At 41.0% G+C, this 14,794-nt stretch overlaps 1 protein-coding gene across 5 annotated transcripts in view; it reads right to left on the reverse strand.

Moving 5' to 3' along the window:
• The window catches only part of RBM33 (RNA binding motif protein 33), a 162,346-nt gene that overhangs the window by 34,609 nt on the left and 112,943 nt on the right, over positions 1-14,794 (reverse strand). For 4 of the 5 annotated variants that reach the window (XM_045004267.1, XM_045004270.1, XM_045004271.1 and 1 more), the window contains exons 16-17: positions 5,523-5,729; positions 150-338 (exon numbers count right to left, since the gene is read on the reverse strand). In XM_045004267.1, the coding sequence (XP_044860202.1) occupies positions 150-338; positions 5,523-5,729 (396 nt within the window). The remainder of the gene's footprint in view (positions 1-149; positions 339-5,522; positions 5,730-14,794) is intronic. The other variant, XM_045004268.1, reaches the window with a different exon arrangement.

The raw sequence follows: 14,794 nt of genomic DNA on the forward strand, positions 1-14,794 counted from the left end.
TTGTGGCATTTTATTCAAAAAGTGGGAAAAAATTCCTTCAGATATAAGTAATTGCCAATAAAAATAATGTATTTAGTGTCAGAGAATTAACTGAGTTTTCCAGAATGAAAGACTTCTGGCACAAAAATTATAAACCAAGCTTGACCTACCTGAATGGGTCCTACTGACATCAGCAGGTTTTTCAGTTGGACATCAGTAGTTGATGAAGAAAGCCCTTCAACTGACACAACACAGGGCTGAGGTTTGCACTCCACCACTCGCAGGTTCTGTTTATTTGGCATCAAGCGTCCTCGGCCCATCTGGCCTGCTACTCCTCTGCCTCTCCCATGCATAATGACCTGCCAACAACAAAAGTAACAGTATTTTGATTTTCTTAGTTAGCGCTTCTGTTAAGTAACTTTGACAGATAATATGAAAGTTAACAATTCATTTAAAGACTTGATTAAAGTACATGTCGATAAAAAGCAGCATGTCACTGTTTGCTAATTTAAAAGGCCACATGTTAACATATTTATCCGCTTCTTATCCAAATATCTCCCCAAATTACAAAAAGTTATAATGGGTACAAAGTCTGCCTTTGTATTTTGAGGTGGGTTTACAAAGCAATTGAGCATTTCATGCCAAAAACTATAGAGTCTACTCCTCTTCACAGTGATTGCATCACATGCATGTGATCAGCTCTAACATTTTGGGATGGGTCGTTAAACAACTTTTTGCCCTCTCCCCCTTCCCAGACCTCAAATTAGATTCATTATATCTATCTCTGTATGTATGTGGGGGGATGGGAACGCAGGCCCTCCCCAGTCTCCACTGCTACAGAAAAATGTTGCCCAATAGACCATGCTAACTATTACCCTTAACTGCCCCTCTTTTTTTGAGGAGAGTCCACACTGGCTGATCAGTATGGCTGATCTATAGCCAGGAACTGGAAAGAACTTGAGGAAAAACCCCAGCCTGATTTGTAGGGCTTGAGTCACTTAGGCAGCTGCCAGTCTCACCACAAATTAATTCCCCTTCACCAAAAAAAGTTTCCAGGGATCCAGAATTCACTGGCCTCATAGGCTAGCACTGAGCAGCTTTTTGGAAGCAAATGAGGTGGGAAGACAACCTATGACTCTTAGGGAAAGTCACCATCAAGCTTTTATTCCTAGTAACTGGTTTACCAATATCATCTCCATAATGAAAACAGTAAGCAATTTTTAGAGAAAAGAGGAGACTAGCTTTCACACACTTATAAAACCAACACATTGTTGGGAGAGCCCTGGGCCCTAAAAACTGGCTCTCATAGGTATCTTATAGTATTGATAGCAATATTGACTAAGATTTAATGCAGTACCTCATGCATAATGCACTTTGGCAGCTGCATAGATGTCTTTTTAGTATTTGCTGCAGAATTCTGTTTCAGAATATGAGCTTCCATTACAGTAAACAAAATAGAATAAAATATAGGTCTCTACGCTCTTATGATTGCAAAGACAACTTTCAAAATGTAAGCCAGATGTAACCAAAGCCTTAACATCTGCCTGATTCTGCAGACAGTTTGAAACATTAGCTATGAGAGATGTGAACTGGTTCAGGTCATCTCACTGGGGAGATAACATGGAAAATTAATGAGGACCCTTCCTAAAATGTAAACATGTACACTATTTGACTGCTGACTATTTTAGGAGAAACTTCAAGGCAACATTTTTTGTATTATCGTTGGATGTAGTGCGGATTTTGTGATGGGATCCAGTGGGGTTATTGTCAGATAGGGGTAGATACGGGTCAATCATTGTTTAATTTGGGGACAGCACAAAAACTGAATATCAAAGGAATAAAAACACTACTGATTACACTGGACTGGACGAAAGGATCAAAGCTACAGGGAACAGGGAAGTGTGAATTATTCTGGGGTTCTTGCTGTAGAATTCAAGTCTAATTTGATGCACAGTGGATGTGGTCTTGAGTCACTGTCAGAAACATACTTATAACTACTAAAACTAAATATCCTAATATTAACCCTGGCTGGCAGGACAAGATGAAACAGCACAGAAGGTAATGTCTAGCAGCATTATACCAGTTCTTGAGCTTGATTCTTCAGCTGTCTCTGGCAAATATAATTAACATCAGAAGACTAAGAGCTTTTGAGGAAACTAAATACACCTATACCCCGATATAACGCGACCCGATATAACACAAATTCGGATATAACGCGGTAAAGCAGCGCTCTGGGAGGGGTGGGGTGAACTCCGGTGGATTAAAGCAAGTTCGATATAATGCGGTTTCACCTATAACGCGCTAATATTTTTTGGCTCTCGAGGACAGCGTTATATCGGGGTAGAGGTGTATGAGTCAACAGTGTAACGCCATTGCAAAAAAAGCAAACATCATTCTGGGATGTATTAGCAGGAGTATTGTAAGCAAGACATGAGAAGTAATTCATCCACTCTACTCCATACTGATTAGGCCTCAACTGGAGTACTGTGTCCAGTTCTGGGCACCACATTTCAGGAAAGATGTGGACAAATTAGAGAAAGTCCAGAGAAAAGCAACAAAAATGATTAAAGGTCTAGAGAACATGACCTATGAGGGAAGACTGAAAAAACTGGGTTTGTTTATACTGGAGAAGAGATGACTGAGAGGGGACATAACAGTTTTCAAGAACATAAAAGGTTATTACAAGGAAGAGGGAGAAAATTTGTTCTTCTTAACCTCTGAAGATAGGACAAGAAGCAATGGGCTTAAATTGCAGTAAGGGCAGTTTAGGTTGGACATTAGGAAAAACTTCCTGTCAGAGTGGTTAAGCACTGAAATAAATTGCCTAGGGAGGTTGTGGAATCTTCATAATTGGGGATTTTTAAGAACAGGTTGGACAAACACCTGTCAGGGATGGTCTAGATAATACTTAGTCCTGCCTTGAGTGCAGGGGACTGGACTAGATGACCTCTCAAGGTCCCTTCCAGTTCTGATTCTATGAAATAACTCCTATTCTCAGAAGAAATGTCTTCCAAGTGCTGCTGCTCCTGAAATTTTCAAGAACTTCAATATAATTCTCCCTAAAGAACAGGAAATGCTCTGCAGCAAAGGCAGAAGGCTCCAGAATAGTAGGCAGTGCAATGTTTGGCTCAACTTAGGTGAACTGCAAGTACACATTTGTTTTGCTTTAACTTAGTTTCATGTGGTGAATGCCATCATTCCCCAGAAGGTAGGGGACAAGCACAGAAGTAATTCAACTAATTAAAAAAATAAAATATATTTTCCCTCTAAAATTCTCCTGGCAATTTCAAGTTCACAACAGAGAATGCACCAGTCAGTGATCTTACAAATACCATAGACTGCAAAGGAATTTCTGGTACCCGTGATATCGTAGACTCGTGTATTCTGCCAGTGTTTCTCAAACTTAATTGCACTGTGACCCCCTTCTGACAACAGAAATGAATACATGACCTTGGGAAGGGGGACCGAAGCCTGAGCCTCACCACCCCAGGTGGGGCGCCAAAGCCAAAGCCTGAGCCCTGCCACCCTGAGCGGGGGTGTGGGAGGGCAGCAAAGCTGAAGTCTGAGCCCCACCATCGTGGGGTGGGGGCTGAAGCTGAATCTTGAGGGCTTCAGCCCCGGGTGGGGGGCTGTATTCTGAGCCCAGCTTCCCAGAGCTGAAGCCAAAGTCTGAGCCTCACCACCCACAGCTGAACCCTTGGGCTTTGGCTTCAGCCCTGAGCAGTGGGGCTCAGACTTTGGCTTCGGGCTTGGGCCCCAGCAAGTCTAATGCCAGCCCTGGTGACCCCATTAAAACAGGGTCACGACCCACTTTGGGATCCCAACCCACAGTTTGAGAACCATTGACTTATGGGATCTCTTCAGTGAAGATGACAGTACCAAGGAGATCACACAAATAGGGATTTAAAAATGGTTAAAACTTATTTATGTGCTGAGTGCCTCTGAGAGCCTTGTTAGTGGAGAATTCAGCAAATGTGTTCTGAACTGAATTTTTGTGTTTGCTTTGGAGGTCAATTTTAATGGCCTACTCCATACTGCCATTGTTATACAAGAGGTGCTGTGCTCCTTTCAGAAGATCCATAGCTGACTTTTTTAAGCCCCACCCCCAAAAAAATAAAAAAATTAAACAAACCTGACTAACTATAGAACATTCAGTCCTATACTATACTTTCACGGATGTTCCTTGTTTGAGTCCAAAATAGAAAAGTCATAGCATGGAAGAAAAATAAGGAGGCTGCCTTGTCCACCAAGAAATCTATACCTCACAAAAGTACTATTTTACTGACCACCCCATAAAGGTTCCTTGTCCCAGTATTCTCCATTTACAAATGTTTATGTTAGTGGAGGTCCAAATACTTATTCTGTGCTGAAGGGAGAATGTTTTCACAAAGGGTTATACGGTATAGCAGTACCATCTAATATAGTCTAACACATGAACCAGAAAGCAATAAGATGCCAGAGGTACTTAGGAAAAATTAAAGCCACTATCTCATACTTTATTAGAGTTCCAGGATTTAATACAAACATAGGTTTTGAGTAAGACTTGTTATGAGTTCAATCCTCGAGGGCCCCATCTAGGGATCTGGGGCAAAAATCTGTCAGGGACGGTACTTGGTTCTGCTGTGAAGGCAGGGGACTGGACTTGATGACCTTTCAAGGTCCCTTCCAGTTCTATATATATATTTTTTTAAAATATGGAGATATACCTAACACGCTTAATTTTTAATAGAGAAAACAGTTATAAACACTTAATTTATAGCTATAATCCTAGTGGAAAATACCACCCTGACAGTGCTAATCCTTTGTCCACCAGACATATACACAGAATAAGGGCTTGTCTAAACTACCCGCCAGATCGGTGAGCAGCGATCAAGCCAGCGGGGGTCGATTTTGCGATAAAGCGACCGCTGAGTGCTCTCCCGTCGACTCTGCTACTCCACCAGAATGAGGAGCGCAAGCGGAGTCGACGGGAGAGCGTCAACTGTTGACGTACTGCAGAAGACACCGTGGTAAGTAGATCTAAGTATGTCGACTTCAGCTATGCTATTCACGTAGCTGAAGTTGCATATCTTAGATCGACCCCGCGCAGTAGACAAGCCCTAAGTAGCCTAACTTGGGAACGCTTCTAGGAGGAGAGAGTATTCATTCAATCTTTGACATCTCTACTCATAACGCCAAAAACCACTGTCAGTTGTGATAATGATTTTCAAGTAGCGGATATTCCTCCACTGGAATACTGGACTGATACCACCTAACAGAATTTACGCAGGCCACAGAACCACAATGAGATCGGAACAACTTTCAGGCATTACCAACCGTGGCTGGATTCAAACAAGTATCCTGTAGGTTAAAAGCTTTATATCCCCATATCAATTTCCTGAATCATCCAGCCTTCCATTAATAACTTTACCTGGGCAGATACAGTTTAAATTTCTTCAGTGCTGGTAAGGATTCTGGTTATTTCTTAAACAATGCTAACATTAATATGGCAACACATTCAGCAGATAACAGATCCTAGCAGCAACAATGCATCTGAAAATCACCTTTTTAGCTGGATGAATCCCTTGGATGTTTTTGACTCCTTGTGGAACTGTTGAATGTATCTGAGCCTGCTGCTGCTGCTGCTGCTGCTGGAGTGGTCCCTTTGTCAATGTGACCTTCCGCATTGGCTGCTGTCTCAGTTCTAGAGGTTGTTGGAGGCGTTGGGGCTGGCCCTCTGGCTGCACAAAGCCAACATTCTCCCCCTCCTGCTGAAATCAAAACCAGAACATGCTGTTCAGTACCTATCTACTCAATGCAAACATTCACTTCCTGTGAGACCTGCTGTGGAGAAGAACTTTGTTAGCGCACAGAGAATTAGAAGAATACATACTTGCATACTAAAATCAAACTAGTGTCTGCAAGAGAAGGTTGTATGGTACGCACTTCAGCTAGGAACTATACTTAGTTACACAATCCATAATGCAGGAAATACAAAATACTACATCTGGTATGATATTAAATTCACTGTGGTTTTCAATTGTTTCCTTTCAGTAGACTGTGAAAATGTCCTATTATTTATCCAAGGACCCACCTATTCATTCTTCACTACAATTCCAGCTTTTCAGGCTATACATTTATGTTCCGCTAACTACATTTTTTTAAGGGACATATATTCTAGACTAGAGAAGGGCGGCAAAGCAGTCTGAATGAAGCAGGAACCAGTCGGAACCTTTACGCATCTTTCAAACCAAGCAAACCTTCCAAGACTAAAGGTTGGTGATTTTTTATTAAGTGCATCTTTATGCTGCCTATTTATAGCCAAAATAAGCTTCTAAGTAATCTCCTCCCCGCTAACGATGACCAATGTTAGAGTAGTTTTCTCTTCCAAGTGTTTTTGTTTTTTCTCCCTTAAAAAAAATAAAAAATAAAAACAGAGGTGACAAACTATGCCTCTGAAGTCATATACGGAAGTACTACAAAACGAGCTGTGTCTGCAATTCAAGCTTGGGATGAGAGGAGAGGTAGAAGAGAGGAGCCTGGAAGAAAAGAGTAGAAGTGTGCAGAGGCTCGGCTACTTCCACCCAAGGAACCGGTGATCCTCTCACATGGATACATGTCCACCTTTCCCAGATCAGATACGGCCAAGTTTACAGTCACCGTACACAGTTTTCTGAAGATTACATACAGCGAGAGGCAACATAATTAGTCTGCTATGGAAACCTGAGAAGGCACTAGGCAGCCTCACAATTATGAAGTGTTTCAAATGGAGGATCTAGCTTGCAATGCTATGCAGCATATTAACAGCTTAACGGGACCCGTCAAAACACTAAATATCTGTTACAGAATAGTAGAGAAAAGGCTACTCACCAGTAACTATGCTTGAGTATATATTGCCTCTGCAGACCCACACTGAGAACACTCATTCCCACAGAACTGCTAACTCAACCACTGAGAAATGCACAAAAACAACAGGAGTCCGGTGGCACCTAGTGCCTGTCATGGCTGCGTGAGCACCCACTCACTGATCTGAATATTCTAGAAGACCAAGGTAACTGAAGGGCCCCGCAGCATCAACTACTCAGTTTCTTTCGCTAATTCAAAGAATCTACAGAAGGTCTCAAAGAAGAGGGGAAAGAGGACGGAGAGGGTGGATGAGCAGAGGTATTAAGACTTGAACAGTAGTTACTGGGAAACAGTCTCTCTCTGTTCAGAATTACCTTTGTATATTCCCAATCTGGGAGATTAGCGCCCAACCCCTGGAAGAAGTCAGATGATTAAAGGAGGAGAACTGCTTACCTCACCCAAAACAATCACTGCAATGAAGTACCAACCAGAGTGTCATGATGCACAAATGTATACACATACCCAAACTGGCTTCACAAATTTCTGTGAAACAAACATGTTAATTGCCATAAATTATCCAATTTTGTAGAATGAACTGAGTCTAAACTAGAATGTGAGTGAATACAAAATCTAATCCATTTGGAAAGTGTGTTCTCTCACAGTTCCCTTTCCTCCCTCTTTTTGACTTGTCACCAAAATCTATGAATAACTTGTGGAATTAACAGAAGGGTTTCATCCTAACATGCAAGCTTCTTACTGATCAGGATAGACAATATACAAGGTTTTGGGAAGAACAACAGGTCTAGATAGTCTGAAAGTCAGTAACTTATTGATAAAATCATGATTGAGGATTTCATCTCAAGGGATATGCTAAAGGAAAACAATTAACTGAAACCCATAACTTGCTCACTCTTCTTACTGGTTTTATACCAGAAAAACATTCAAGATCAGGCAGGTTCTCTTTTCAAACTCCTCTTGTATGTTTGCTGAAATGCCTGACAAATGCACTCTGATACGGGCAAAAAATTGAAGCAAATACTTCAGATTATCAAAGCTGAATTTTTTTAAGCAAAAAACCCAAAATATCTTGGATATCTTAAAGATCTTGAATCAAACATTATGGCAGCTAGGAAATTATGACGCCTGAATGAACACGGGAGTGAGGAACTAGGATCGTAAGATGGCTCCAGATGCAAGAATCAGGACTGACAAAGCCTGACCTGATGGTTAAGTGCCTGCTGGGGGAGGGTGTGGGGGAGAGACTTAAACGATGCTCTCTTTTCTTACAAGTCCAAGAGATGAACCTATATATAAAAAACACTACCTCAGAGTGTGAGGAATCCAGAGATACAAGAGGCAGTATCTGGCATGCTGATGCATCATGGATATTTTAGAATCAGACAACATATACCTCTTCAAATAGGCCTGTTTAAAAGACCCAGGAAAGACCAATACTTAACTACTGGGCCCACATATCACACAATGAAACTGACCAGACTGAAAAATGAATAAAAGCAATACAAAATCTTTAACGGCAGGGAGTCATCCTAAGGCAGCAACACTTGTTCACAATCTTGCAGAATTGTAATCGCTAAAGCCCAAACAATGGGGAATCATCTGAAAATTTTACTAAGCTTAAACTATTTAGAGAAAAATGAAAAGTTATAAAAAATGAAGAAGGCTCACTAACTCAAATACACGTGAAAGCAAAAGAAAGAGAAGTGATACCCACAACTGACCCTGGCAAAGGAGAAAGAAGGGCAGCTGGATTCAAAATCTATTTTTATAGCCTTGTTCTAAATATTTAGGATTTCCACAGGTCCCTATGCAAGCCCAAATGGTTATTGCTTTTCTAGATGGCTTGGAAGTCCCAGTGCAGGAGCACCATGCATGTGATGAGAGGGATCTACAGCATACACTCTTGAAAGAGACTTGTGTGTGCATTAAAACTATTTGGAAGCTAAAGGGCCAACAGCGCCACCCCCAGTTCATTTCAAGCCAGCAACAAGTTCTCTCTTTTTTCTTTGCATAACTATTCAAGATTTTAACTTAAGATGGTATCACTGTCTTTCTCTGGGGAGTTCAAGCGCAAATATTGCTGCCAGGTCAGCACTTGCCCAGGAGCAAGCAAGCAAAGGTTTGTAAAATGAATTTGTCTTAGTACTATTCATTTCAGTTTGTTACAGACATAGCTGATCAAAGACACATTATCCAAGCCAAAAAAGGTAGCTCAAGGTGAAAATGAACAAAGTGTATGTGTTAATATGTTTATATCACAGTTCAAATATTAGAATAATTACCCACATCATGCTTTAAGTACAATTCCTTACATTGGACACAATCAATGTCAGTTTCCACAAGTTCTAAGTCTGAAAAACTAAGCCAGTAAGGCTGATATATCAGGGGTTCTCAAACTGGGGGTTAGGACCCCTCAGGGGGTCGCAAGGTCATTACATGGGGGGTCACGAGCTGTCAAGCTCCACCCCAAACCCCACTTGCCTCCAGCATTTATAATGGTGATAAATATATTAAACAGTGGAAATCCATCAACCTGCATCCGACGAAGTGGGTATTCACCCACGAAAGCTCATGCTCCAAAACGTCTGTTAGTCTATAACAGGGGTCGGCAACCTTTCAGAAGTGGCGTGTGGAGTCTTCATTTACTCACTCTAATTTAAGGTTTCACGTGCCGGTAATACATTTTAACATTTTAGAAGGTCTCTTTCTATAAGTCTATATTATATAACTAAACTATTGTATGTAAAGTAAACAAGGTTTTCAAAATGTTTAAGAAGTGTCATTTAAAATTAAATTAAAATGCAGATCTTACGCTGCCAGCCTGCTCAGCTCGCTGCCACCCTGGGGTTCTGTTCACCTAGGCCGGCAGGAGGCTGAGTAGAGCCTGCGGCTGGGACCCAGACCTGGGGGAGGGGAGGGCATCAGGGCAGAGGGCTGGGCGAGGGGGTTCAGGGCAGAAGGCTGAGTGTGGGGGGGGTGTCAGGGCAGAGGTATGGGGGTGTAGGGATGCAGGGCAGAAGGCTGTGGGGGGGGGCAGGGCAGAGGGCTAGGGGGTATAGGGCAGAAGGCTGAGTGAGGGGGGGTCAGGGCAGAGGGCTGGGGTGCTTGGCTCATGGGGGTGCTCCCAGCCCCCTGCCCTGAGCGGCTCATGGCAGGGGGCTGGAAGGGAGGTGCCTAGTCCCACCCCTTCCCCCAGGCCCCGTCCCTACCTCTCTCTGCGTCCTGTACGGAGCTGCCTGCAGGCTGCCGCTCTTCCTCCCCACCCCCTCGCAAGGGCCATCAACTGATTGGCTCAGGAACGGAGAGGGGGCGGGGCAGGAAAGAACCACTCTGGGGGAAGAAGCGGGAGAGAGGGAAGCTTGGCTGCCGCAGAACCAAGCTTCTGCCTCCTGCCCCCGCAGGGAAGAGCAGTGGGCGGAGGGGGCTGAGTTAGGCTGGGGGCCGGGATGGCGGCAGGCAGCTGCGTGCCACTCAAAATCGGCTCGCCTGCCATGTTTGGCACGCATGCCGTAGGTCGCCAACCCCTGGTCTACAAGGTGCCACAAGACTCTTTGCTGATATTAAACAGTGTGTTTAACTTATTGGGGGAGGTCGCACTCAGAGGCTTGCAATGTGAAAGGGGTCGCCAGTAAAAAAAGTTTGAGATCCACTGTGATACTTCAACTACACATACTTCAGAGTCAGAACATTTGGACTTAATGTTACAAAAATAACTAACAGATCACTTAGCCCTGACGGGGATACAGCATCAACTTCAACAATTTTTTGCATACTACCTACAAAGGAAAATGTAAAACATAATACACATGCTGGCTTCCAGTTCTCCTTCCAGGGGAAACATTAACGTGGGATCTCGAGGGCAAACAATACATACAGTAGCGGAGCTTCTAATCTGCATATTAAAATCGGGAAAGGTTCCCTGGTTTATGGTAAAATGGTAGATAGAAGAGGGTGGTGGTGTTGAATTCTACTTGATGCTAGATTCTGCAATGCCTGGGCCAGAGCAGGTGGTTGAGCTGTTGAAGAATCAGGCCCACAAGCTTGTAGAAGAGTAAGCCTGAGATGCTAGTGTCTCTAGTATATCCTAGTATAACTGTTAAGTCTCTTAATTCTTGCTGATTTTTCTTGGAAGCAAAAATAAAAATTTGACAACTTCTTACAAATTTTCTGGGTTTTTAACCCTTTTCACCAGCTTATTTTTGATTTATTAAACGTTTTTTTTAACACCCAGGGTAAAAGAAAGGGGCTAGCAGGCCCACCCATCATTTTAACTTTTGTCCTCAAAATCTATTTTGATTTTTAAAAAGTTCATAAAAACACTTGATTTTTGGGATATGTATTTTAGTACCAGATCTTGCAAAGAGACGTCTATCATTCATTTACTCTATTATAGACAATTTGATGCACAAAGTTTTGACACTTCAGGTGAAATTTACCCCATCCACACAGCCAACACATGGCTATGGACCACAAATCCACTTAAAACCTATACTGAGGACTTAATTGGGATGATTTCAGTGGTGAACGGCTTCTGCCCAGGGGAGAATTTCACCCTTTGTCTAAATACCAATAATGACAAAAAAATTTCTCAAGATACTGGCTGCCCCTTAAACTCTAAAGCACAAACCATTTTTCCCCTTCACAATTTGAATTTATCAAGTTTTATCTAAGGCTTGTTCCCCAATTGCTAACTTACAGTCAGGTGTGAACATTTCTGGTCAAAACCCTAAAAAACTGGGTTTAAACAGCAGTCATGACAAAAGCTGCTATGTGCAGCAAGAGTTCTATCTGTTCACCTGAAAGTCTTTAGAATGTAAGGGAAACTGGTTATTTGCCAAAGAAAAACTGCTCTTAAAAGCCACCTGACATAAAAACCCTACTAGTTCTAAATACTGAATATAATTTAAAAATGAAAACTCAAAAGGAATGAGCAAGTGGATTTGGTCTATATTATGAATATTTTTTTCAAACTTCGAATGCTAAAGAACATATTTGCAAAGTATTCTAAGACAGTGCAATGAACAGAAATCGTTTCATTCATGCATGCCAGTGATTTTAAAACAGATTTGTCAGATACAGATTATGACCACATTTCAAAATGGTCGCTATATAATATTTCAGTTGTTTATTTTATCAATTCTTTGCATCTTAAGAAATTTAAAAGTCATCCTGTCTTAATTGAATATAAATACGAGTTCTATAAAGGGAGTTTTTGGTTTTTTTTAAGAAGGGTGCCTGAATTTAGTAAGCTACGGCATTGTACTCTATCAGGGATGTTATGACAGTTTTACAATACAGATGAAGTTTGTTTGCCACCAACATTAGCAGGACAAATTTATTTATAACAAATGCTTTAAAAAATGTACTGATAAAAATGCCTATTGATACTGTCAGCGCTTCTTGCAATTTGACAGATCAAATCTTATTTTCATTCTTAAACCCCATGAAGGAGCGATATCACCAACTTGCATTCTGTAGTGAGCAAATTGATTAATCCCTCTCTATAGAAATCTCAACTCTTGATTACACCTATCAGACGTTAAGCAGCATTATTCTAGAGTGACAACACTTGACAAATTCCCCAACCATTTTTCTCAGCCTTTGTGGCCCTGCTAGCTTGTATTAACCCTGATGAAAAATTAATTTTCCTTATCTTCTGCTAAACCCCAAAATCCAAATCCGCCAAACTGGCAACTCTTTCTGTAAAGGTATTATGAAAACCTCTAAAAGATTAATTGCATGTCTTCAGGTGACATTAAATTAATTTCTATACTCATGACAGACATTTGATACTCCGTACTGAGAGGACAGATAACATTGTCAGGATACACAGAAGGACAGTGGTGTAGTGTCCCAGGGCAGCCTCTTATGCATTCTCCTTTCGATAAGGCCATACTTCACTGTCACCGGCACTGTTACTGATCTTGCAGCCCATAGACCTCACTGCACAGGTTTCTATTAACTACTACAATGCTGTGTCTATCCATGTAATCTTTAAAAAGCTAATTCAAAAATCATCCAACAGTAGATGGACGTGCATGCTGCAAAAGCACTTCACAAATCAACCCAAGTTTATTTACTTTAAGTATCACATGCATAAAAACAGAGGCAACAACAACAAAAGAGGTTCTAATATGCTCACCTCATTCTGTGGGCCTATTTGTTTAACATACACCATAATTCAAACAGAGCATGTGGCAAAAGATGAAGTCTTAAATCTTACCCCGAAAACCTCAAATGGTTTTGTAATTGATTTTCCTTGGGGGGAAAAAATAAATACTCCATATGCAGTTTAAAAGTCAGTATTTCCAGAAAAAAGTCACTTTATAGATCACAGCAGTTGAGAGAAAATACCTATTAGATCATTAAAGTCATCCTCCTTCAATGGCAGAAGATAAAATATAGTGACTATCATATATCTACAGTATATAGGTCTGTGCGTGGAAATAGATTTTAAACTGATACTACAATGGGTTATAGTAAAAAAGACTAAAGTCCACACAGCAGACTGTGATGCTAACACAGCAGTGTGATACACAAAAATAAACACTGTGAAAACAAAGCAAAACCTCTGATATCTACGCTAAAATGTAAGGAAAACAGCTAATCAATAGTTCAGGACATTTATCAACAGTATTAGCAGAACAATAGGTGTCGGACAAAAAGAAACTTATGTAGCACTTTTTATCTATAGATACTGAAAGTACTGTACAAAGATGGCAAATATGTTTCCCATTCTAAAGATTGGGAAGCTAAGGCATAAGGCATAATTACCAAATATCACACAAGTCAGTGGCAGAACCACCACAGGTCTTCAGACTCAAGTTCAGTGTTCTCCCTGACTGGGACATGTCTGATGCTGGTCATTACTTTTTTAATGAAAGAACAGCACCAATACATTGATTGAATACAATTCCCACTTTGCTCCCTCCACCCATATTGGATCATAGCCATCTCTACTTAAAAGAGAAATTCAGTACTGATGAGCAATCTAAGACAGAAATTAACTATCTAAGTTCCAACTATTTACTCTCTCACAAAAATAAAAGTATATGCCTGGCAGACACAAGGTTAGATTAAGTATCACTGAAATCAAATAACTGGGCGACCAATCAAGCAGTCTCCATTTATATTGAAGGAACTGACCTTTTCTAACTCTTATCAGAGCATTAAAGCGGATGTTTGAGGAAATGTATATTTTTCCCCTTTTGATTCTTAAAATTTTGATCATGAAGCTAGCTTACTCGGAACAAATATACACAAAGAGATAATACCATACAAAACGACGTGGAAAGAAAAATATAACCACATTCCCTTTCCAGCTCAGTACAAAAGGAAACGTGTTTCAGTCAAACTACAGACAGGCATTCAGTGAGCAATGATGTACTGAATACCCTGCATGCCTCCTTCAAAAGTGGGCTGAAAATTTCCTTGCTTGGAAATTTGTATGTTGTTGTTCATAACTTCACAGGCTATAGCATAGACAGGGTTAGACAACAGCGGTAAAAGGAAACAAGCATTATCTATGCTACAGCTTTAGCCATTACTATGACTGTACAAATGGTGAATTATCGCTACTTACTTTACTAGGGTAGACTCAACCTCTGAGTTATTGAGTGTTGTATGGGAAATTCCCCAATAAAATGTAAATATAACTGCAAAGATACAGTAAAATCAACTAAGTTTGAGACTTGCTATGTACATAGCCTTCACTGAGTTACAGTGTCTCTATTTTAAAATCTACCTCCTTCCACCAAAAACAATGCACTGTTTTAAGCAATAGAAAAAGATCACTTCAGAGCAAGTACACTGGGCATTATTATTTTAGCAGAGGTAAAGAAAGCCCCATAATACATATTTCATAGAATACATGGTGTGTAGTATGCATATCTGCTATTGGGACACACCTTTTTGGATGGAGACAAGGGGTTTGTCAAGGAAAATTCCTGTTTGGGGGTAGAACGTCCATTCA

Source organism: Mauremys mutica, chromosome 2 (genome assembly GCF_020497125.1).
Source record: "Mauremys mutica isolate MM-2020 ecotype Southern chromosome 2, ASM2049712v1, whole genome shotgun sequence".
NCBI lineage: Eukaryota > Metazoa > Chordata > Testudines > Geoemydidae > Mauremys > Mauremys mutica.